The 24,651-nt window shown below is 36.1% G+C and overlaps 2 protein-coding genes across 2 annotated transcripts; one reads left to right on the top strand and one right to left on the bottom strand.

The window, feature by feature from the left end:
* Window positions 1-317: 317 nt before the first annotated feature.
* Window positions 318-10,948, bottom strand: LOC110442879 (leukocyte receptor cluster member 1 homolog). Its single transcript, XM_021486722.1, has 7 exons — window positions 10,851-10,948; window positions 7,108-7,207; window positions 5,922-6,149; window positions 5,060-5,180; window positions 4,399-4,465; window positions 2,627-2,735; window positions 318-1,307 (listed from the first exon to the last, which is right to left on the bottom strand). Exons 1-7 carry the CDS (start codon window positions 10,871-10,873, stop codon window positions 1,023-1,025), a joined length of 933 nt encoding a protein of 310 aa, XP_021342397.1. The 5' UTR covers window positions 10,874-10,948; the 3' UTR covers window positions 318-1,022.
* A 38-nt stretch (window positions 10,949-10,986) lies between these two features.
* LOC110442878 lies at window positions 10,987-24,645 on the top strand. The gene is made up of 9 exons (XM_021486721.1): window positions 10,987-11,076; window positions 12,292-12,516; window positions 15,008-15,565; window positions 16,380-16,637; window positions 17,411-17,503; window positions 19,005-19,208; window positions 22,186-22,275; window positions 22,719-22,877; window positions 24,535-24,645. Exons 1-9 carry the CDS (start codon window positions 11,067-11,069, stop codon window positions 24,561-24,563), a joined length of 1,626 nt encoding a protein of 541 aa, XP_021342396.1. The 5' UTR covers window positions 10,987-11,066; the 3' UTR covers window positions 24,564-24,645.
* Window positions 24,646-24,651: the final 6 nt, after the last annotated feature.

The raw sequence follows: 24,651 nt of genomic DNA, 5'->3' as shown, positions 1-24,651 counted from the left end.
CAAAGTTATTCATCTGACCTACCCATACTTGATAGACATTATATTTAACTATTTCTAGCAGTTGTAAACGATATGTGAAATACACCTGTCCTTGTTATTCATTGCTCATGCATCACTGCTCTGTTCACTGCTGCAACACATTGATGAATTTTGACCTTCTCACAAAGTCAGGGTTGTGATTGATTATCTCCCTTGTCAGGGTTGTAATGGATTATCTCCCTTGTAACTTCACCAGCTCCTATCAACTAGGGCTACATTCGCGTATCCCGGTTGAAACGGTACGTGTGGCGCAGAAATATTCCACGATAAACAAACACACTTGGATCGTTCTATAAGCAGAGCTAAAAATGCACAGTTTCAGAGAAAAAAAAAAGAAAAAAAAAAGAACAATATGCCCGTCTTTCATCCGTCCACTAAATAACATACTGTATCTTAGAATATACATGTGACTTATACATTGTTTAAAAAAGAAATAACGCAAACTGGCAATAGCCAGCATTTTAGTTTCGGTCAGGTATGTCTGGACCCCTCAATCTACACGTGCCAAATTTTCCTGAATTTCATCGTCAGTGGCTATGTTTTCTAGGTCTCACAAAGTCAGGGTTGTAATGAATTATCTCCCTTGTAAGGGTTGTAATAGATTATCTCCCTTGTCACTGTTCACCACCTATCAACGATTTCACACGTTTAATTTTATCGTCAGTGGCTATGTTTTCTGGGTCTCACAAAGTCAGGGTTGTAATGGATTATCTCCCTTGTAAGGGTTGTAAATGATTATCTCCCTTGTCACTGTTCACCACCTATCAACGATTTCACACATTTAATTTTATCGTCAGTGGCTATGTTTTCTGGGTCTCACAAAGCTAGGGTTGTAATGGATTATATCCCTTGTAAGGGTTGTAATGACTTATCTCCCTTGTCAGTGTTTTTAATGGATTATCTCCCTTGTCAGGGTTGTAATAAATTATCTCCCTTGTCACTGTTCACCACCTATCAACTATTTCACACGTTTAATTTTATCGTCAGTGGCTATGTTTTCTCGGTTTCCTCACAAAGTCTGGGTTGTATTGAGAGTTATATCGACGATCCCTATCGCTCACTTCCTTCTCTTCTTCTTTTTCTTCTTCTGTCTTTTCTCCTCTGACCTTCGCCATTAATGCAGCAGCTTTCCTTTTCTCAGCAGCTTCTCTTTTATGTCTCTCTGCGCGAAGCTGCTCCATGCTCTTTGACCCTTGAACTTTGGCTGCTTTTGAACTTTCCACTGACCTCTCCTTGTCTTTCTTGTGCTTGGGTTTTTGATGTTTGTGCTGTGAACATCAAATCATCAAAATTATTTTCACATATTTTGAAACTACTCTGAAATTTAAACGCAAACAATACCTTTCCTATGAAAACGCTTTCTTTCTTGTAAATATGAATTTAATATCACAGTCGCCTAAATAATGTAACTTTTATTCAGCGCCCTCCTTTCATATTTCATTTCAAAATATTTTACTAAATCAATCAGATTTAAAAGGAATTGGGCAACAGGCAAAGCCTTTACAAGCCCTCTCCCTGGAGGTACATTATCAAACAATAGCAGATGATGAACTATGAATATTAACATTGGTTTGGAAAATAAGGAATAAATCTGGAGGCAAATTAGCTTGTACGGTGTGTATTAATTTAGTATGCAAGTAATACTGAAATATTTGAACAGTATTCCACTTTTGTGTATGTATGTTTATGAATGTATATTTATAATTGGTTGATTAGAATAATTACAGGGAATTTATATTAAAATCAGTGAAAAACGTATTAACATCCTCCTTTCCTTTTCATGGGGAACATTCACAATTGTATGCCCCCTTAAAATCACAATATGTACATTCATTGTTTTTCTGTATCCTGAGTCAATTAACTCATCAGGTACCCATAGAGTGTTCTGAGTGTGAAAACACAGGGCTGGACCAGGACCTGTATTCATGAAACCGACATTCTTGATTCTCTATTCAAGCAAAATTTGTCGCTCTGGCAATACATCATTTGATATATTCACATTTTGTCAGGGATATAGGAGAATTTTTCAGAGTCTACCAGCCAAATACCATTTTAGATGTTTGCAATTGATATTTTGATTGTGTGTCTGTCAAATGATTTAAGTGCGTTACAAAAAAACATGGATTGCGCACAGAATCCATGCTTGAGCATGAGAACGGTTTTCGTAAATACGGGCCCAGGATTCTAACGATGGAACTCGAATTATAACTGTTGTTCTAACCAATTAAGTCACCTGGTCAACAGTACTATCCTGGTCCAGTCGCACTGAAGGGCCATTTTTTGTTTAAACGGTTGAACAGGTCCGACCACAGTTGTTATAAGGTCGGACCCAGTATTCTGATGCTGCTTTCAGGCAAGCCTCGACAAAGCCTTCAAAAACATTTGCAGCATTTCTACCCGAAACTGTTACATTTAAAAATGGACAAACTGGTTGTTCCGCATAAACGAACATACTAGTTAAAATCCTAAATGAAATTAAAGGGAGATAACTGTTTGTCAGGAAAACTTTCAGTGGAACTCTCTAGTGTTTTGCCTGCAATGGTACAGGGGATCCATGAAAACAATTTCATTTCGCTACATTCAATACCTTGTATTTGTCTGACTGATGTTTATCCTTGCGACTCTTCTTCTTCAGGTAACCGTTAAGTTTGTGTATGGGATCTAAGGAGTCCTTTAATTTCTTATCATTGTGCTCTCTATAACAAAAAAGTAAATAATGCATCCCACTGAATACAGACCTGAACAAGAGGCAATAAGGGCCTGTATCATTCATCATATAACTCAATCCTCAGAATTTCAGGAATTACTACGCTCACCGACGTTCTCTACATCCTTGGAATACGACAGGACAAAACTGGAAGCATGAAATTAACGATTTGATTGGATTCAGGTATAAACAAGTTCTTTTGAAGATTACAGAAGAGTTCCATCTGACTTCAAAGCCAGTCAATTTTACCGTTACGCTGCGGACCAATTCTTTTGCTGCACATCAAAGAATCAAACCTGTCTAATTGCATAATCCGCAAGCAGAGTCTTCAATTATCCAGGATGCAGAAAACATAAACGAGCATAACCCCTAGAATTTCGAGAATATCTTTATTGAATTTCATGCTGAATTGCTTTGATTGAGAAGTCATTTTCAGCACATCTGACATATATGTAGTCTTAAATACCAGTCACCAAACTATTTGGACAATCTTGAGTCAACAAAGCTAGATTTGAACAATCTAGAAAGCCCTTCATCCTGGCAAGCTAATGATTTTGCCCGTTTTCGTTTTAACGGTTGGATTGCTTGGACCACAGTTGTTCGTTTATTAAATAAGGTCGGACCTAGTAATCTGATTTTGCTTTCAGGCGAGCCTTGACAAAGCCTTGCAAGGCCTGCATAAACATTTGCATGTCTGCCAGGATCTATACCCGAAATTGTTACATTTAAAACCGGTCAAACCGGTTGTTCCGCATAAACAAACAGGCCTGCATGGCATGCCTGGAGTAATGAACTATATGGCAAACTAGTAAACTACCTGCCTAGGTAGCAGTATGTACAAGGTATGTGTTGAATATGAGTGAAATGTTCAGAACATCACAAGGAATGTTAAGGCCTAATATTTACTGAACGCTTCATCTGTATGGAAAAACACTGACAAATATGTGCACAATGGCTTTACACAATATGTACAAAAGAAAAAAACAGAGCTAAGGATTCTAAGTGGAATATAAAGAACACTAAGGGATGTTTTTTCAATGGTCATAAGATACTTTTAAAGCCAAACTAGAACTACATCACGAAGATTTCACATAGAAAGACACATTTTTTTATGACAATTGGTAAAAAAAATATTATATAGAAATTCAAGTAAGTTTTCTGGCAAAAATGCAGCCATAAGAGATGAATTACTTCTTATGGAAATTTCTACTCCATGGAACTTTTTACGATGAATCTTAATGTTTGCATCCACAATACTTCAGGGGTTATCCCACTTACACTCTCTGCACCCCTGGAATATGTCATAGCAAAATTGAAGGCACGCTGCTAGCTATTTGATTGTTCTCAGGTAAACAAAAACATGACCAATCGCTCGGTTGATACCTATTCTTTTTAGATTACAGAGGAACGATACCTGATTGCAAAGCCCTACTGCAAAATTATTTTGATCAAACTCGTCTACTGATCTCATCCACAAGGTGGTGCACACTGAGCCTTCACTTTTGTTATGACATATTCCAGGGGTGCAGAGAACGTAAGTGATCATAACCCCTGGGGTATTGTCCTCTAGGATGGTGTGTTCTAGACCGTTTTCAAGTCTGTACGACCCTAGAAATAGTATAATTTCTCTTGCTTCACAGAATTTTAGTCACCTTTTACTGATGGTGTCATCTTCATCTTCTTCCCGTTTTCTTTTCTTAGCATACCACGGGGCTGAACCTGTGAAAATTTCATTTAGTATACCGGTACTACTTTGGCAGAACAGTAGAATGTGTACAATGCTATGCAAATATTTGGATCTTTTTTTTAAACTTAGTCTTTGTCTTGATAGTTAATATAAATATTGACCAGGTTTCATCAGAATTTTGTCATATGTAATTCAAGTACTATGCAGACACTGCCAATCAATCAGAGAGCTATCTTAAGTTGTCCTGTCAAGTGTGGAATCTCAAAGTAATTGAAGTAACCAATCAGATTATAGTATGCAAATTAATTACATGCTGATTTCTTAGCCTTATAGCCTTTGTATTTTGTGCATACTTGGTAAGTTTCCTCAAAACTGAATGACTGTCGAAAAGTTTGACAGCTTAGAAAAACTGTAACTAAAGAAGTCTTATCAAAGAACTTAGAAATCTCAGTAGCTTTATTCAAATAAATCTGGGTTCAAAATTATTTATAACCTGTATTTTGTCCTGCCTTTATTATGCGAGTCTGATATGGAATTGACGAAGACAATTGTGTGCTACAAGACTGTGGGTGATCACTGTATACGTATTTGACTAGAATTTTGATGACACCCTCTCTATAACTTACCTCCTTCACTTTTCAATGAACTTTGACCTAAATAGGTTAAAATGCCCATCTTTTTCTCCCAATCCTCCTTCTCAGCTTTTTTCTCTGCTTCATGGTCAATGTTATGTTTCCCTGTGGATACCTACAAAAAAAATATATGTAAATATTGACACCTTTATATAACTGCTACAAGTGTCCCTACTATTTCAAAAAGACTCTTCATCTAATTTTTACATGGCTGTTGGTTAAAGCATACAACTGTTCAATCTCATTTGAATAATTTTCGGAAAAAACACATTTTGCATTGGAAAGGAATATTCTTTTGAATGACAACCAGTAAATTATTATACAGAATCTTTGTAGCAATTTTATTGTCTAATACTAAAACTGTGATATAGCTGGTTGTCAGAACATAACTGAAATAAATGGGTTTTTTAAATAGGTTTTTCATTTGATATAAAGTAAAATATTACAATACACAGCCTAAATACATACTCATGTTCAATGTATTATTGAAATAAACAAGTACCATATTTACTGTCAGTAATAAGTGCCCCTCCCCTTATATAAGCACTTCCCTATAAGCCCCCCCCCCCCCTAGCAAATTCAGTCAAACAATCTTACAAAACAGATTCCCAGTGTTTTAGGAAAAACAAGCTGAACATATAAAACCTTTGTTTTGTTATCAGGACTCATTTACCCCTGACGACATATTTGAACTCTTCCAATTCAAAGGTTGGAATAGTTCATTATGAAATTTCAGGGGTGAATGAGTTAAAATGCGCCCCTTCAGACAATCTTTATAATAATGTTATATATGCATACAACACACCCATACAAACACATACAGGATATACACATGCAGACATGCATCTACACTTACACCTTCTGTGTCTTTGAAGAAGTTCATATGACCTCCCGACCCCGTGTATATATCGGAAACGAGGCTGTTTGAATTATAAACATCCAGCTTTGTCTTTTCCTCATCTTCGTCCTTCTTCACTGGAGCGCCCTCTATTTTTTCAGGGGAGGTAACTGTGCTGCTGGATGTAAAAGTCACCTTCTGACCTCTAGCTCTTTGTCGTAACAAATCGGTCCTGGCTTCTTGTTCCTGGTTAAGAAAGCATATTGAAGAATATGATATTTGAAGTTCATACATAGAGATTGTAAATAAAATTTAGTACCAATTACCGTAAATGCTTACCAATAAAGGGTTTTATTTCTTAGCTCATCTTTCCTGAATATAGTTCATCCCAAAAACTAGATATCAATATTAACTTTATTCATTTTACGACAATTATGAAACAGGTTATTTCAACTTATATTATTCAGTCTGGTTGGCAAAGATGTTAATGTTTCAGGATTCTTAATGTGGGAGGAAACTAGAGTAACCATGAACACACACATGGTTGGGCAGGTGATCCCATAATTGTTCACACCGGATCACAGAATTGAACTCCGGCTGTAAGGCGAACGTGTTATCCACAGCGCTCCCCGACCACCTTCAAAACTAGATATCTTGTGAACAATATGTACAAAGTGATGTGTATTATAAAAGGATAATTTTAGTCTTGACACTTTCCTTCATGTATCACTTTTGATATTGTAACTTTTTATTTATTTTTCAATATACATATATATAGAATAAAAACAATTTTTTCAGATCGTCCGCTAGGCCTTTCTGCTTTCTAGGGCTTCTTCAGGCGGATTGATGTATATATATTTATGATATGACTTAAAAAAATATTATGATTTCTTACCCATTCATGCTTCTGTCAATGACCTTACCTTCAATCTTTTGGTTGGATAAGGCCAACAAATATATTGTTACTTTCTTGTTACTTAAGCTATTTTTTTGTGCCAACCCTAACATCTTTTTGGCAATTTTCAAGGAAGCACTGTTAAAGTCAAGATCACTCCTCTATATATATATAAACCTTAAAAAAGTATTGAAGAAGGATATTTTTTTACCTTAATGTACCTACACCTTATCCTAAATTTTTTGGTAAATGAACATTTTGTTTTGTTTGGCCTAAATCAGATAACTATTCCAGGTATCCTATACTTACAGCTAAAGCAACCTTCCTTAATTTCTCTTTCTCCTCCTCCGCAGCCTTCGCCTCATCCCGCCGAACCCTCTCGATGTTATCCTTGTTGCGAACATGCCAACTATGTAAGAAAGAAACAGTAGTAAATGAACAAATGTCCTTTGTAAGAAAATCGCAGGAGAAAAACATGTTTGTAAAAGAATTTTGATTTTTCAAAGAAGAACAGTGGTTCAAGGTGCAGTTATTGCTCCATAATTGTTAAATAATTTAATATAAACGCAGAAATCTGATATATTTTCACCAGGGACTAAGTTTTAAACATCGTCAAAATTCTTGTTTTGATGTCCAATACAAATCACATAATATCTCACAGCACTGCAAGTCAAAATAGTAACTGGACACCTGTAAATATATTTACAGCTAATTATAAACTGCAAATATCTGAACAGCTTGATTTAAGCTTATTTATTGCTCCAAACTTGAGCAGAGAATTATAGGCAGAAGTTATATCAACTTATATTATCAACGCCTTTTCCTCTAATACAGCACATATTAGTATTCACATGATAGCATTTAACTATATTTTACAATTATTATATTTTACTTAAAATCTCTTGCTGGATTTGATGAAAACTTGCATGTGTCTGAATACTTCAGTATTGGTATCTACGGACAGATTTTCATTCCCGAATAAAAATAAACCTAAATTTACTGGAAATATATGTTTTGAAATAGGTTGATTTGTGCTGTATTAAAAAGTTAACATTCTAAAAAAAAATGACCAACATCCTCACAAGAATGTCCACAAGCGCATGATGGATTATCAACAGTCTTAACACGGAACAGATCATTTTTTCAAAGAGCTGCACTGATGCCTGAGTTTTGTATGTGATATATTTAAATTGCGTACGCCAAACTCATAATAAAGTATTTAAAGATGGTAATGTTCTTATTATTTTGTCTAACGAATTTCAAAGTCGTAACCTCGATGGGAGAAAAGAAGAGTTACTTGAGGAAAGTCTGAAAGAAGGAATATTGTAATCATATTGGTTCCGTAAATTGTACCGATTGTCGTTACCTACTGTGTTTGGCAAAAGGGCCAATAAATAGCTGGGGGTTAAATTGTTTTTCATTTTATATGAAATATTCAATTTTTGCCTTTTTCTCCTCTCTGATAATGATTCTAAACCCGTTTTAAAATATGTTGTTTAAGAAGGCAGTCCTGTTATAACTCAAGCTGCCTCTCTTTGATCAAGAGCTTTCTCTAATTTCTCGGATTCATTCAAAAGCAGTGCAACCATCCCATAATTCACACAGGCATATTCAAAAACTGGTAAAATGAAAGCTTTATACATTTTAAAAGTGAATATCTTTTCAACAAGTATTTAAGTTTTCGTAAAACGTTAATCTTTTTCATAACCGAACTATAACCTGCCTCGACATGACTCCCCCATTTTCCATTTGAATTGAAATTCATACTTCTAAATGTCTATGTAAGTCCGTCAAATTTATAATTTTCCCTATCAAACATCAAATCCAAGTCATCGTCAATATTGTTTGCATTAATAAAAAGAACATCCATTTTTTGAGGATTAAAAGAAACCAACCAACGTTTAGCGCACTGATTTAAAGATTCTAGGTCCTTGTTGAGAACAGTCTGTATTTCATAGCATAAAAAAGCAGAATAAAGTAAGGATGTATCATCTACAAATAACCTGGAGGCTGAATCAAGTACCTTGGTAATATCATAAATATATATATCAAAAAGAGAAGCAGCCTGATTGTTGATCCTTGATGTACACCTGCTTCAATATTACCTAGTTCCGAAAATGAATTTCCAATTAAAACTTTCTGTTTGAGCTGGTGCAGATAATTTTTGAGCCAATGCAGTAATTCTCCTGAAATTCTGCATGCTTCTAACATTGCTATCAAGCCCCTGTGCCAAACACGATCAAACATTTTTGAAATATATAAAACAAAATAATGCAAGCATATTTTCTTTCTTCTAAAGCAATACATATATATTATGGTAAATTTTAATATACAGGAGAATGACGAGGCATAAAACCTGACTGGAATCGATAAAACAAGTGATTTTCCAAAAAATAATTATACAAGTGTTTGTAAACTACGCACAAAAACACTTTACTAACTGTAGATAGTAGAGATATTATTTGAGGTCTATTCCGTCTTTGCGTATTGCAGAGTTATCCTCTCTTGGGAGCAGGTATTGATTGTTACGTCATTGGTTTGTGTGAGAAAATTACGTCGTTTTCTCAAAAATCGATGACGTTACTCTCACAAACAAGTGACGAAACAATCAATCCCTGCTTCCAAGAGAAGATAACTCTGCAATACGCAAAGACGGAATAGTTACACAGCGTATGATGATATCACCCCTTTTGAAATGGAAGTTTCGATTTATTTGGATTAACACACTCGAAGAAAGTGACATGTTAAAAAGTATTTCAAGTGGTTTGCAGATAGTATCAGCAGTATACTTCATCACATGACGACTTATCTGAACAGCTGTTTCAGTGTTTGAAAACTCTTGTGGATTTTAAAAAGTGTATTTGTTTATTTATCTAATTTCATCCCAGAAAATAAACTGCAGACCTAAAAACATCTTTAATATGTCATTATATGATATGTTCAGTTTCTGTGAGGGTCCATAACATTCAACTACATTCAAGGTAACACTTACCTTGAATGTAGTTGAATGCAATGGACCCTCACATAATTTGGTTACCATGCAAGCATTCAGCAAGCAGTTTTTTTGCGGCAAAAATAAGTAAATGAATATTGTATTAATATTCAAAAAAAATAATATCTGACTGCCTGCCCCCCCCACCCCCCGATAAAAAAACCTCTCTGCATACCTACTACTGTAATGTACGTCGCCTCTGATAAATATATCAAGATTCAAGATACAAGATTCAAGAGGCTTTATTTAACGTCGCATACACATGTAACATAATAACATTAGCACTGTAGTGCTATTCTTGCGACAAAACATATATGCAATTTAACAAGGATCTCATTACTTATGAATAACTATAAAATCAGGACAACAATTCAAATTAGATATGCTAAAATTATACAGTAGAGCATATAATATCACACTTGTATGTCACACAAGTGTTATGAAAGACAAGTTAAGACACTATATACTAGTGTAATGTACATATCTGCTAATGTAGCAAAGTGTAAAAATTTACAGGATATACACTAATATAGTGTGAATTAAAAAGAGACAATGAAGTCATAAATAGAAACAAGAGCTATAATTATGATATTGTAAAAAAATAATGATCTTTTAAATAATAGAGCTCAAATCTAAAATAAATATCAATTATATAATAAGTATAATACTGACGTACGTTAAATTAAATAACACAAGCAGCAGTGAAATTAAATTAAATAGTTGTTATATAAAACATGTAGGTAGATTCCAAAGGGGGACAACTCACACTATATGGTGTGTGCAGATAGCACATGAGCATACATTTTTGTTCCAGGTGTGGAGCAGCCCACGAAACGACTTATAGTTTTCAGCTAATCGAAGTACATTTGGTAGGCTGTTCCACACCTGGGACGCAGCTAATCGGAAAGATCTTTTACCATATGTTGAGGTGTTCACCTTTGGAGTCTTTACCAGGTTATCTTGTCTCAGATTGTAAAAAACTTCTTTCCTCTCAACAAGATAAAAAGACCACTGAATTCGTATTTGTACGATAAGACTTGATGATTAATTCAAACACTACCTCTTATGATGTAAAATATTCATTGTCGTGGGAAAACGTTCCTTCAGTCACCAGTAAATATTTTGGTACTATGGTGTAAATCTGGAGAGACATTTGATTGGATAAAATATCTTTTGGGATTCCCCCGTAGTGGGGATTTCCCAAGTTACATCAAATGTTCTAGCGGTTTCGACTCGTGATAACAGGAATGTTTACAAGTAATTTGTTCCGGCAATTATGAATGACGGTGAGATTTCAGTATTCCAGCTGTTAGATCAGTGTAGCAGGAAATATATAACTCTCTACTGACGTGCGAGTAGCCAACCTGACGTTAAATGATAGACAGATAGACTAGAGCTCCTACTGAGTACTGTAACGTTACGTCATTTTCCCCATAAATGGATTCTGTGTTATTTAAAAAATAAAATCGTGCGTTATTATAGTTTTTATGAAATATTGCAAACGGCTACTAAAATATGTAGTGCCCTATTTCTAATATTTATATAAATTATCATTGGCTTTGATTAATGGAGATAACTTTAAAAAAAAATCTTCTCCATAAGAAAGTTAGTCTACGCGAAGTTAAATTTTACCTGGACCACGGAATTAGATTGCGTGACAGGACCAATTAATTTATGATCTAAAATCTGAGAAACAGATAAAGGTTTATTACCATAAACACAATCATGACATAGGTTATGATGAGACAATGACAAATGTGCTTTTCCATACTAGTACATGTATTAAGTTCCTCATTTAGGCTTCATGTAAATAAACCTCAACCTTGTCGTTTTAGTTCACCCAGCACAGAGTACCTGTCATCTTTTTGTGTGGTGCAGCATAATTCTGTCTGTCCATCATTTTTTAATTCGATTGCTTCCTTTTTAAAATGGAAAGACACTGTGCTGCCTGGTTATAGACAATCACCCAGAATATTTGGTCTGTAATTTGTTACTGACTTTCCTCTGGCCCTGACACCATGCACACTTAGACATTTTGACAGATAGATTAATATGTCACCAGATATCAACATACTGATTGAAATTTCCCTATATCAATGACCATGACCTACTTTAAAGGTCAAAGGTGTCAAATATTTTTACAAATTATTATTCATAGACCAGACTTTATCCAAGAATATATATTTAACAAAAAAAACAAGTTTTATTTAGTGCTTGATAACAGGAAATTACCAATTAAACTGTCATGATTAAGGAAGAAAACACATTTTCGGGCCAATTTATTCCCTCACTACAAATGTTTATATTTATCATTGAATAATACTATCATAGGAAAGAACTTCATAGACAACTTGGTCTATAAAGTAAATTATTCCCATAGACCTACAGTGATTTTCATGGCTTATTTTTATATATAATTGTCTATATAGGATCTACCATTAAGTTCTAACACTGCAGTATTAACTGTATTTTACTGTAATATTGCTCTCTCACATCCACAGAAGAACTTGCCAGTTATATCTACGATATCCTGTTGGAGAAGAAAGAGTTGTCTCTGAAGGATATTCACAGAGAAGTAAAAAACCACCATCCAAAGGAAAACCAAGTCAAGCACTGCCTCTCACTGTTGCATCACCTAGTGAGTGTCAATAAGAAGGATGGAGTGGACATGTGGTCACTGCCGTCCGAGGCCGATGTCCAGCCAAGTATGGAAACCCCTATCGCTGGTAAAATACCCATGTGTTTCTTAAGTAAATAAATATACAATGGATTAATGTCAGACTTATTAGGAAGGTTCATTACCATGAAAGCTTGCACAAGTTTGATAACCAAATTTTTTTGCCGGTTATTTACAGAGTTATGGCCCATTGTAGAATTGCTGTAACAGTTTCCTCTCAATAACTTCAGTCATTTTGAATAGATTCATTTCAAACTTCATAGGAAGGTTCATTTCTATGAAAGCTTGCGATAATCAAAATAATTTGCCGATTATTTACAGAAATATGGCCCTTTGTAGATTTGCTGAAACACTTTCCACTCAATAACTTGGGTAATTTTGAATGGATTAATTTCAAACTTGGTAGGAAGGTTCATAATGCCATGAAAGCTCAGACAAGTTCGATAACCAAAATTATTTGTCGGTTATTAATGCAGTTATGGCTCTTTGTAGATTTCACACTTATCTCTTCAAAATTTATGCACTTATGGCCCTTTGTGGCAAACTGCTCATTCAACATCTGACGGGCGTATCATGTGCCGCTTCTCGTCGGAACTCTTGTTATGCCTGGAGTCATTTGGTTACTTGATTGAAGAGCTATTACCAATGTCCAATGAATTGAATATTGAGGGTCACAAAGGCAAAATGTGTTCAGTCAGCTCTCCTAAAGATTCATGATGCCTAGAGTGTTGATTTATCATATAGAACAGTAGCTTGCCTGGATGGGAGGTACGATGTATCAAGTTTTCATAAATAAATCACCTGAACTGACTTTATTGGGTAATCACAGCAGTCAAATGTGAAAAAATATTCAAAGAACTTCTTCTAAAGAGCCATGATGCCTAGAGGGATGGTATTTCAGCTGTTACTTGTTGGGGTGATAGATGTCAAGATTGTTCAAATTAATGACCATGACCAACTGTCAAACACGGATCTTAAATGTGTGTAAATATTCTTCTGACTTCTGAACTCTTTCACCACCATAGACCATAATGGACTCATCAAGATCAATGCATGGTAGAGTCACGGACATGGATAACAACTAATCTAATTCCGTGGTAGAATCTACTAAAGTTACATGGGGATGAAAGGGTTAAGAACAAAGATGAATTGAGAAGCGATATTTAAACTTTAGTTTGCTAGATCTAAAGTGATGGGCCTCAGAATTGATTCAGCTCAAATATATGATATTGGCTCATGATCACATCCTAAGTAACAGTATCAAATGTGTTAAAAAAAAATCCTCAAAACTTCTTTAACAGAGCCCTAGGACCTAAAGAGGTGATATAAAATTTAGTCTGTAGATTGTTAGAATGATGCTTCAAAGTTCCTTCAAAAGATTGACTTTTGTCCCTTCCAAATAAAAGGTAAAAGGAGTTAAAAAATATAAAATTACTTTTAAATAATCATGGTTCTTAGAAATGCTGTTAAGACTTTTGGTTACTAGAATATAGTGCTATTAGATTTTTCAAATAAATTATTTTCGTCTATGTTTAAGTTCAGATTCAAGCTTGAGGTAAAAAGTAAATAAAAACTTAAAAAATTAAACAATTTTAAAGTACCTTATTGTGTGGAATTATGATAGCTAATGTGAAATAATATGTTTATTTATGGTATTTCTTTATTGTCAAATGATTTCATCTTGTAATCCATCCTCGATACTCCAGGGGTTATGCTCAGTTTTGCTCTCTGCACACCTCAAATATGTCATAGTGAAAATGAAGGCAAGCGACTAGCTATTTGATTGGTCTCAGATAAAATAACTGTCAAATTGCTAGGCTGATATCTGTCCTTTGAAAATTACAAAGGAGCAACGCTCAAATTTAAAGCCAGTCAAATTTACCGTTACAAGACCCGATATTCTTTTGATGTACATCAAAGGATCAAACTAGTCTTGTCTCATCCCCTAGGTGGCGCACACTGAGCCTGTCAGGGGTGCAGAGAGCATAAGTGAGCATTATCCCTGGAGTATCGTGGGTGCTTTTGATCTAGATATTGTTGATTTGAAATCTAGGTCATCCTCTAAATTCCGGGGGTGACCCAAACTTACGTTCTCTGACCCCTGGAATATGTCGTGACAAAATTAAAGGCACACAGCTCGCTATTTGATTGGTTTCAGGAAAGAAAAACTGACCAATCACTGGGCTTATACCTGTTCTTTGATGATTAAAGAAAAGCGACAACTGACTTCAAAGCTTGTCAATTGTATCATTATGCTGCAATGTGATTCATTTGATGTACCAGGTACATCAAAATATTACACTAGTTTACCTGTATCATCTACAAGGTTTTAGGTTCACAGTCATCAAATCCAGCATGACCTATTCCAGGGGGGCAGATCTAGAGAATGTAAGAGAGGTATATAACCCCTGGAATTTTGAGGATGAATCTAGATGAGCTATTGAAAAAGAAAGAAAAAAAGATTGTTTATGGTAAATCTTATTGTCTGGCTTACCACAGCAGGGGCCAGATTTCTGTATGATGTGGGGTTTTCCTTGAAGTGACTAAAAGTGGAGACCGTGGTGCTAGAAGTAAAAAAAATGGCGAAACTTCCTGCAGGGATAGACGCTCCAGTGGGCAAGCTTCCAGTGGGGACAGACGCTCAATTGGGCAAGCTTCCAGTGGGGACAGACGCTCCAGTTGGGAAGCTATCAGTGGGGATAGACGCTCCAGTGGGCAAGGTTCCAGTGGGGATAGACGCTCCAGTGTGCAAGCTTACAGTGGGGATATACACTCCAGTGGGGATAGACGCTCCAGTGGGCAAGCTTACAGTGGGGATAGACGCTCCAGTGGGGATAGACGCTCCAGTGGGCAAGCTTACAGTGGGGATAGATGCTCCAGTTTGGAAGCATCCAGTCGGGAAAGATATACTTTTGAGGATACACATCCCAACTTGTCATCCAGCAACCCCAGGAGCTCTGGATCCTACGCTGAAGTTACAAAGTCTCAGAACAGATTGAGAGATGGTACACATTCCTCCACCCATACAGACACAACTCCACCCAGCTGGGAAGTAGACTCAGATTGGCCACCGATTTCAGCTGTAGAAAAAACTCTCGGTAAGTTATTTTCACAAAATGCCCTTAAGCCTAAGGTATGGCGGAGCATATGTTGTTCATTCATCATCTTCTGTTTATCTGTACACTTTTTCTTTGAACAACTTCTTCTTAAGAACTGAAAGATCTAGGATCATGAAATTTGACAAGTGGCTACCGAAGATGGATCACTTTAAACCTTTCAAACAGAAATGACCTTGACCTACTTTCAAGGTGAGAGGGGTCAGATTTGTTAGAACTTTAAATAACCTCTAATAAGTTCTAAAAAATATATATGATATTATGGTATGTTATGTGGGTCAGCAATGCAAATGATCTTCCAACATATTGTGTCAACTTTAAATACAGGCCATAGTTATAGGTCAACATGGGTACATGCTATAAAGTTTCCTCTTAATATAAATGACTTGACCTGGTGCAGGTTTGTAGAAAGATTAAACCTGCTGTTAGCATGGCATGTTTTAATAAGAAATCACGACTTTTGAATAACAAAGAGTCCTAGGGTCATAATATTTGGACTAGCATAAATTAACATAAATTAAATTGGCTTGCATACAACAGCAAGGTCTGTATTACTACTGCATCCTGGGAAATTTTCGCTGCGGTTTATTTTTTCCGCTTTTTCCGCTATCCCTAATGAGGATGATTTTATCGATACAGTGAACATTAGTAAATAACATAATAATGTACATAGAAATTAAATGTGAATGGTGAAATCAAAAGTGAGCGAATATAGATGTTTCCAATGAAGGGTGAAAGTTAGACTGGGCAAACATTTCCATTTACACAGTATACAATATGGGATTTTTCTTTGAAGTGAGTAAGAATGTAGAGTATGCTGCCAGAGGGGGACGAAATGAGAAAGCTTACTCTGGGGATAGAAGCTCCACCCTGTCATCCCACCAGAGTCTCAGGGATTCCTCTGCTGAAGAGAGTATGCGTTTATCAACACCTCCCAATACCACCCATACCAACACCACCCAACCAAGAGGGGCTGGCTCAGTGTGTCCACAGCCTTTACAAGCAGCAGGTGGTCTGGTTGTAGCAGAGCGAGTTAATACACCCAACACTATCAGTAAGTATTGGCTTTCAGTACAAAATACCTGCGAATTGATAATACGGTTTAGTCTGTCAATTTTTACTTTCAACACTTCTTCTTGAGCACTGAAATGCCAAGAGTCATGATATTTTGCCTTCAGCTAACTAAGAAGGAGTGCAATAAAAGTTATATAAATGACATTGAACTACTTTCATGGCCACAGGATTCAATTATGCTAAAGGTTGCAATAAACAACATCTTCTAAAGAACCAAAAGGTTTAGAGCCACGGTATAATGGTATATATCATATTAGACCAGCAGCGCAAATGTCTTTTGAACTACATTATGTTTAAGGTGACATGTCAACTTTGATAATAATAAGTCAACTGTAATGGGTAATTAGGAGGCTTTAAAAATCTTCTTCAAAGTCTATAAAGTCAAGGGTCATGAAACATGGCTAGTTGGTTCCTAGGATGGAGAACTTCAACGTGTCCACGTATATAGGATCCTGGTTTACTTTCAAGGTCAAAGAGGTCAAATGTTTTAAAACTTCATAAGTATAATAATTTTGGTAAATAATTACTTTGTTTTATTTTATAAATTGTTTGCTAAAAGTGGAAGGTTATTATGTTATGACATTGTGTTTCTTTTTGTCCTTTTTGTCTCTCCATCTGTCTGTTTACAACAAGTTGTTACTGAGATTTTGCTGATTGTGACTGTGGTGGGAGTTTGGGGGACTTAAATTCAGTTACAATTAGAAGTTGTTTATATGAATACTTCCTTGATCATTTTTTTTATGAAATTTTTAGATAAATCTTTCGGAAGAATGGAAATTTCCATATCAGGTGATAACAGAGTGGCGGAGTACACCAGTCTGAAACCTGAGGTACAGCAGTGGTGCAGTAAGTACACTGTACAAAATCTTTAAACTATATTTCTGCTTTCATGATGCATTAAGGCATCATTTAGGCTAGGCTTGGTGATGCATTAAGGCATCATTTAGGCTAGGCTTGGTGATGCATTAAGGCATCACTTAGGCTAGGCTTGGTGATGCATTAAGGCATCATTTAGGCTAGGCTTGGTGATGCATTAAGGCATTATTTAAGCCATGCTTGGTGATATAGTAAGGCATCATTTAGACCTGGCTTTAATGCATCACCAAGCCTAGCCAAAATGATGCCTTAATGCATCATTTAGGCCAGGCTTGGTGATGCATTAAGGCATCATTTAGGCTAGGCTTGGAAATGCATTAATGCATCATTTAGGCAAGGCTTGGTGATGCATTAAGGCATCATTTAGGCCAGGCTTGGTGATGTATTAAGGCATCATTTAGGATAGGCTTGGAGATGCATTCAGGCATCATTTAGGCCTGGCTTGAGGATGTATTAAGCCATCATTTAGGCTAGACTTGGAGATACATTAAGGCATAATTTAGGATAGGCTAGGTGATGCATTAGGCACAATTTAGGCCAGGCTTGGTGAAGCATTAGGCATCATTTAGTCCAGGCTTGGTGATCGAGGTAGTATATTCAACAGTAAAAGGGTGCACAGGTCATTTCCTTTGTCCCTATATTTTCATGGTTTTAATACTCGTCGGTAATTAAATCTCCCACAATCTTTGTTGAAAGCGAATATAGTGAAATCATCTTACTATATATAAATCAGTGATGGGCAATCAGTTCATAATTATACTTAGTCATCGTTAATTGTTTGGTAACCGGAATTAGTAAACTGCTTGATGATCGATTGCATAATCAGTTTATAATTTTCGGGGACTGAATTGTTAAACAATGTGAGAACACTACCATTTTACGTTAGGTTTCATTCTATTATAATGAACACATTTCAAGCAAATTTATGCAGTTTTGTCAATGATATATTAAAATTAATAAAAATAGATGACTTTCAGTACAAGCTTTACATTGTGTGCAATGATTATATTGATTATGGAATTTGTAATCTACAATCAGAGACGGAAAGAGCAAACTGATCGATCTTCGATTATAATTGATCATCAGCCCATCAGTAATGTCAATGTTAATTCACTTAACTAAATATGGGTGGAAGTTGCTGTGAATTTACTCTTAAACTGTTTCATTTTTTAACACTTTCACCCCTATTTAACTTAAGTAGACTCTACCATGCATTGATATGGATGAGTCCATTATGGTATACAGTGGTGGAAGGGTTAAGGGACTTTACTGTCTCTTTTCATTTCTGCACACCCAGTTCTTTCTACCTGCACCCTCATCAGCCATGATCACCAGCATCTGATGATATATTCTGTACAGAAATTGTAATGGATTTTGACCTGATTAATCGATTTCCTATGTCACAGGGCTACCCAGATTTGCTTCGTATAGCTTTGTATCAGTAAATATATATCTTTTTCTTTATTTTCAGATATTTTTAACAAAATTCTGCAGGTTTTGAAAAATTCAGGAAATCCCCTAAAGGCAGCAGATATAGCTAAAGAAACTGGTATTGGAAAGTCCAGAAGTAGTGTCAATCCTCTGCTCTATTTTCTGGAAAGCAAAGGAAAAATAAAAAACTTGAGTGATCGTTGCCCAATATGGACCTTAAGCTTGCTTCCTGAAGAATGCACAGGTATATATTTAATACATGTATATCATATAATATGAAACTTTACACTTGATACACAAACATTGTACATATTAAACATGTCGCAACTTTTCAAGACCGACTGGTCCTTTTGTCAAGCTAATATGACTGAGTGAGCGATTTGTGTTGTTTACTGTAAATCGATGTGACGAAATTGTATATTTCATATGTCGCTGCCGACCCGGGTTGTTTCCCCTATAGATAGAGAGTATCTATACACAATGTAACGTTGCAACATGTTTAATACGTACATTGTTTGTGAAGAAAGTAAAACTTTGATATTACCGATACATATTTTCAAACTGATGAATCTGAAGAAAGCACAGGTATATACTTTCATCATAGTAAAGCAGTTTTATGCAATTGATAAACTGAAGAACAATATCTATGGAATAAAGGTAAAAGATGCCAACAATTAAAACTATGTTATTGCTATATATGTCACTCTTATGAAATACTAGCTAAAGGATCCCTGTCCCATTAAAAGGATCCCAATCCCATTAAAAGGATCTCAATCCCATTAAAAGGATCCCAGTCCAATTAAAAGGATCCATGTCCCATTACACTGTGGTCTTTGTCTCGCCGCCATGAGGTGGAAGTGAGACTAACGTGTTGCTTTTCCGGCGACAGCGTCAACATTAAGTTTTGCATTTAAGTTAGTTTCTCTAAAAATATAAGTACTAGACCAACCAAACTTGGACCATAGATGCATCTTAGGTAGTACATCTCAGATAGTTTGTTACAGCTATATTTGGACCTGAACTACGGTGTTCACTAGAGCAATTTTACATGGTTTAGGGGTTTAAATCGACTTTCGGTAAAAATGACACCCCAAATGATCATATACAGGAGAAGGGAGGAAAGCTCTCAATGTCGAAATGTCGACCCCACCTAACTTTCTTGCATCAAAAACAACATTTCTAGTTGATATACAGGAAAATGCTTAGTACCGTTGGAAAGATGGATAATTTTTCTTTTAAAAACTTCCTATATGCATGTAAAATGTATTTTCCTTCCGCGGACATGAACTCAATTTCCTCCAAAAACACACTCGCCATTTCAGAGTTTCAAAGTTTTTCGTAGTCAGCCTGCCACTTTTTTAGGTCACCTGAGACAATCGCCTTTTGTCCAGCGTGTCCGTCGTCCGTCCGTAAACAATTTACATTTTCGACTTCTTCTCCAAAACCCCTGAACCAATTTCAATGAAATTTTGTAGAAACCTTCCATGGCCAAAGGTCAACAAAACTAGTTGCCGGTTTGGTCCCCAGCCCCCAGGCGCCTGAGGGGCGGGGCCAAAAAGCGTCAAATTGACTAAAATTTCAAAAATCTTTTTCTCAAGACCCAGATATTGTAGAATCAAATACTCTTCATAGATGGAAGATTAGTATTATCAGTATTAGGTAGCAGTTTGATAGTATGTACATATCAGCCCTGACTGACCCCCCGGTTTTGCTTTACCAAAATTGTGAATTTCATGACCCTGGGGTCTCACGTTTCCCCCTGGGGAGGGGGTAAACTTAACTATAGTTTATATAGGGAAATCACATTTTGGACCAATATTTGTTTAATTTCCATTGGCAGTAATTCAATTAGGGTTAGCATTATCAGTATTGGATAGCAGTTTGATGGTATGCACATATCAGCCCTGACTGACCCCCCTGGGCTGATGGGTGGGGCCAAAAAGAGTTGAATTGACTGAAATTTCAAAAATCTTCTTCTCAAAGACCCAAATATGGTGGAATCAAACACTCCTCATAGATGGAAGGGTCTTAAGGATTATGACCCTAGGGTCTCACGTTTACCCCCTTGGGAAGGAGGGGGTAACATTTATTATGGTTTAAAATGGCAAATGATACTATGAATATTACATGTTAACTTGATTGGAATTATTACCTTGAGTTGACAGTTTGATACTTAGCCCCAAGGGCTGTAGGGTGGGGCCCAAAGGAGACAGTGTGCTAAAATTTCTTCATTTTCCTTGTTTAGAATCAGAGGCGCTGGTTTCAAATACTTTTTAGTCTTAAATCTGTATGCTAGATGTTAAATAAGGTGGTTTATTGTTTTTTGTCACTTTGAATAATATTTCCGTTCGTGTTAAAAACAAAATCAACTCTCTGTATAAATATATCAGGCGACCGTTAAGGCCCATGGGCCTCTTGTTTATATTAATAAGGTTGAGGTTAGCGCGTGCTGAAACATGCAGTGTTGGTTGGTTAAGCGAAAAAATGGCTGCACTTCCAGCCAAGCACACCACCGCTCTCGGCAGGTGGACGACGTCAACCACATAAATATTTAAAAAAGTGGCAGGCTGACTGCAAAAAACTTACATATTTTGCTTTAAATTTCATCTTTACGATTTCTCCTAAGGTGTGATTTGTTATCAAAGCTGTAGTCATACTGAACAAAAACAGTTTCTGACACTTAGTTTAAAAAAAGTGTTTTGGCAGTGGTACAGGGATCCTTAAGTTTCAAACAAAGCATTCAATGCATTACCCAGAATTACAGTTCGAAAATTAAATATTTGAAAACGAAAAAAAAATAAAAAAAATGTCAGACCTTTATAAATATTGCAAAGCCTTCATCACTCCACCAATTGTTGGCATTTAGGAATACAAATGAAGAGCAACAGAGTGAGTGTCCTATTAATTGGCCGCAAAGCCTATGGATAAAGTTACAGAGAAAAATCCTTTTGGTTGCTTCATCTTCTATCTCATCGTCGGAGACCCACGGTTGATTTCGTTTCGGTACTCACTCATCATGAGTGAGTACCAAAGCGAAATCAACCGTGGGTATCCGACGATGCTTCTATCTAGAAGGGAGAATAATACAGTAAAAAGTTATATATTTCATCTAATTTCCTTTTTCACAAAAACATCTTGGCTCCCTTATGAGGAATGGATCCCCAGGACATCTTGCTTATACATTTCATTTTAAAAATGTTTATGATTTTGTCCGTTTCCAGATGAGGTCGCAAAAGAAGCTGCCATCGAGTATTACAAAAAAAAGAACCCCGGTGCTGAAACAAGCCTTGCCATTACTCCAGGAGGCCCAGGTATGATACTGGTTTCATCTTCGTTAGACACTCATTCACAACTGTATAATAACTTCAGTGCAATATTTCATGTGTTGACTTCCTGTATTTCTCTGGTAACAATTTGTTCCTGTGTTTAACTCATTTACCCCTGAAGACACATTTGAACTCTTCCAATTTAAAGGTTGGAATAGTTCATTATGAAATTTCAGGGGTAAACGAGTAAACATGCCCCCACTTAGCTATAAATGGGAGTGAGATGGTATGTTCCAGGCAACCATTGATTTCCTTGGAGATGTGACAGCGTTTTATCGGTCAAAGATAATCATTTGCTTTCATTTTTTAAATTAATCATGTTATGTGGGAACAGTGGGTATTAGCCCAGATAGGTAAGCGGCATCTGGATTAGTTACTGAATGTTTAAAAACAATAGGCCTAGTTAAGTATCGTCTGTTTCTCTTTAGATTCCAGGACAACAGGTACTGGTTGTTCACATGGAGGAAACTGTAAGACTTGTAGGGGACCTTGTGTCAATATAGAAAACCATAAGCATGTGCACCACCATAACTACTACATGCAGTCTGGAAATACCAACATAATAAATGTCACTCAGTCAGGAACAGGTAAGTCAAGATGTCTACCTTTATCTGTTGGAGTGGGTCCAGGGATTAATCAAGGTTTTTTGAGGAAATATTACACTTACCGTATAGGCTGTAATAAGCGCCCCCTCCCCTTTTTTCAGCACTTATTGAATGATGTATGCCCACCTCCCTCTTTCCCAAACAGCTTTCTATCTACGAAATATATTTATTAATTTTATATCAGACACTTCATCAACCGACTGCATCCCAAGAAGATAATCCAGACTCTTTCATTGCCAGGAGATGATCCTGTCTGCTAATCAGACTGTTTTCCATCATTTTATTTTCTTTTATTTCTTTTAATTCTCCCTGAGATTGTTTCTGAAAGTGAATACCCCTTTACAGAATATGCCACAATCTACATTTTGTTATCTTAATAAACACCCCCTTCAGTCAATTTCTCATGTGACATGGGCACTAATTAAAGCGAATATGGTACCTTAAAAGAAGATTTTTTTTCTCTAAGTATACTGAACGGCAAAATTAAGAATATACTTTAAAAAAACCACATTGTTAAGTATGGCCACTGTTTAAAAAAAAATGGCTACTGAAATTCAAACATGGCTACTTTTTTGGCTTCTGATCTTTTAGGTCCAGGGTGAGTCCTGATCCTGTTGGGAAAGTTCCTATTAATAGCTGTAAAATGGCCACGATTAACTCATTCACCCCTACATTTTCAAACTAGACTTGCTGAGTCTTTGATATAGTAAGGTTCAAATGTGACTTTAGGGGTGAATGGCATGGGTTATTATCCGCCAATCCAAAGGTGTAATTTTGATTAAAGAATTTCTGTGTATCTAAGATATGAACAATTTCAATGTTAATAGTGATGTATGGTATTGTATTGTATGGTATACACTATATTGTATCATTATTTCAATGATGTATTGAATTTCCTGGATGTATTGTAACTTGTATACACTAATATTGGAATTTTATATCTAGTTCTAGACCAGGATATGTATGCTTGGTTTGGGTTTTTAGGTCTTGAGCTTTAGCTCAAGTGACCTATTGCTATCCGTCTTCGTCCGTCATCGTCCGTCGTGCGTTGTCCGTTAACATTTTACATTTTCAACTTAAGCTGAAATGCTGACAAAGGGATTTCATTAATATTTCATGGGAAGGTTACTGACATCTCCCTGACCAAGTGTTGTTATTTTTCGAGTCGATCATAAATCCAATATGGCCGCCATGGCCGCCATTTTAAAACACTATTTCAAACTTAAAGTTGAGTTCTGCTGGGCTGATTGAACTGAAACTTTGTAGAAATGATCGACTCATGGTCCTGACAAAGTGTTGTTATTTTTGCGGTTGATCAGAAATCCAATATGGCTGCCATGGCCGCTATTTTGAAAATAACTATTTCAAACTTAAAAACAAGTTCTAATAGGCCGATCTAAAACTGAAACTCGGTCTAGGAATGATCAGCTTATGATCCTGATAAACTTAAGTTAACGTTATACTTAACTATTTTTTACTCAAATTGGTACGTATTTCAACAACAAAAATAAATACTGTAGGACTCAGGTGACCGTTAAGGCCCATGGGCCTCTTGTTATTAATTCCATCTTCCTATCCTTAATTTCTTGTAAATATGATGAAATAACCATTGATATTTATATTTTTGTTTCATTTTCAGATCAAATTTCACCTGTAGAAAATGGATAGCTGGATTTCATCAAATGCATGGTATTCAAATGTGTTGATCTGTCCCTGTACTTAAGTAAACTAATTTATAATTCTGTACTGGTGAGGT

The sequence above is a fragment of the Mizuhopecten yessoensis genome, unplaced genomic scaffold, assembly GCF_002113885.1.
Source record: "Mizuhopecten yessoensis strain PY_sf001 unplaced genomic scaffold, ASM211388v2 scaffold716307, whole genome shotgun sequence".
Lineage (NCBI taxonomy): Eukaryota > Metazoa > Mollusca > Bivalvia > Pectinida > Pectinidae > Mizuhopecten > Mizuhopecten yessoensis.
The sequence above is the reverse complement of the archived record's forward strand: the minus strand, read 5'-3'. Positions and strand labels throughout refer to the sequence as shown.

Excerpts from the sequence above, each read along its gene's own strand:
- LOC110442879 (XM_021486722.1), bottom strand. The coding sequence starts at position 10,873 with ATGAATATTTTACATCATAAGAG. Across the intron at positions 4,466-5,059 it reads TTCATTGAAAAGTGAAGGAG|GTTCAGCCCCGTGGTATGCT; the intron begins GTAAGTTATAGA and ends AAATTTTCACAG. Across the intron at positions 2,736-4,398 it reads GATGACACCATCAGTAAAAG|AGAGCACAATGATAAGAAAT; the intron begins GTGACTAAAATT and ends TTTTTGTTATAG.
- LOC110442878 (XM_021486721.1), top strand. Across the intron at positions 15,566-16,379 it reads AGCTGTAGAAAAAACTCTCG|TGAGTAAGAATGTAGAGTAT; the intron begins GTAAGTTATTTT and ends TTTTCTTTGAAG. Across the intron at positions 16,638-17,410 it reads TAATACACCCAACACTATCA|ATAAATCTTTCGGAAGAATG; the intron begins GTAAGTATTGGC and ends TGAAATTTTTAG.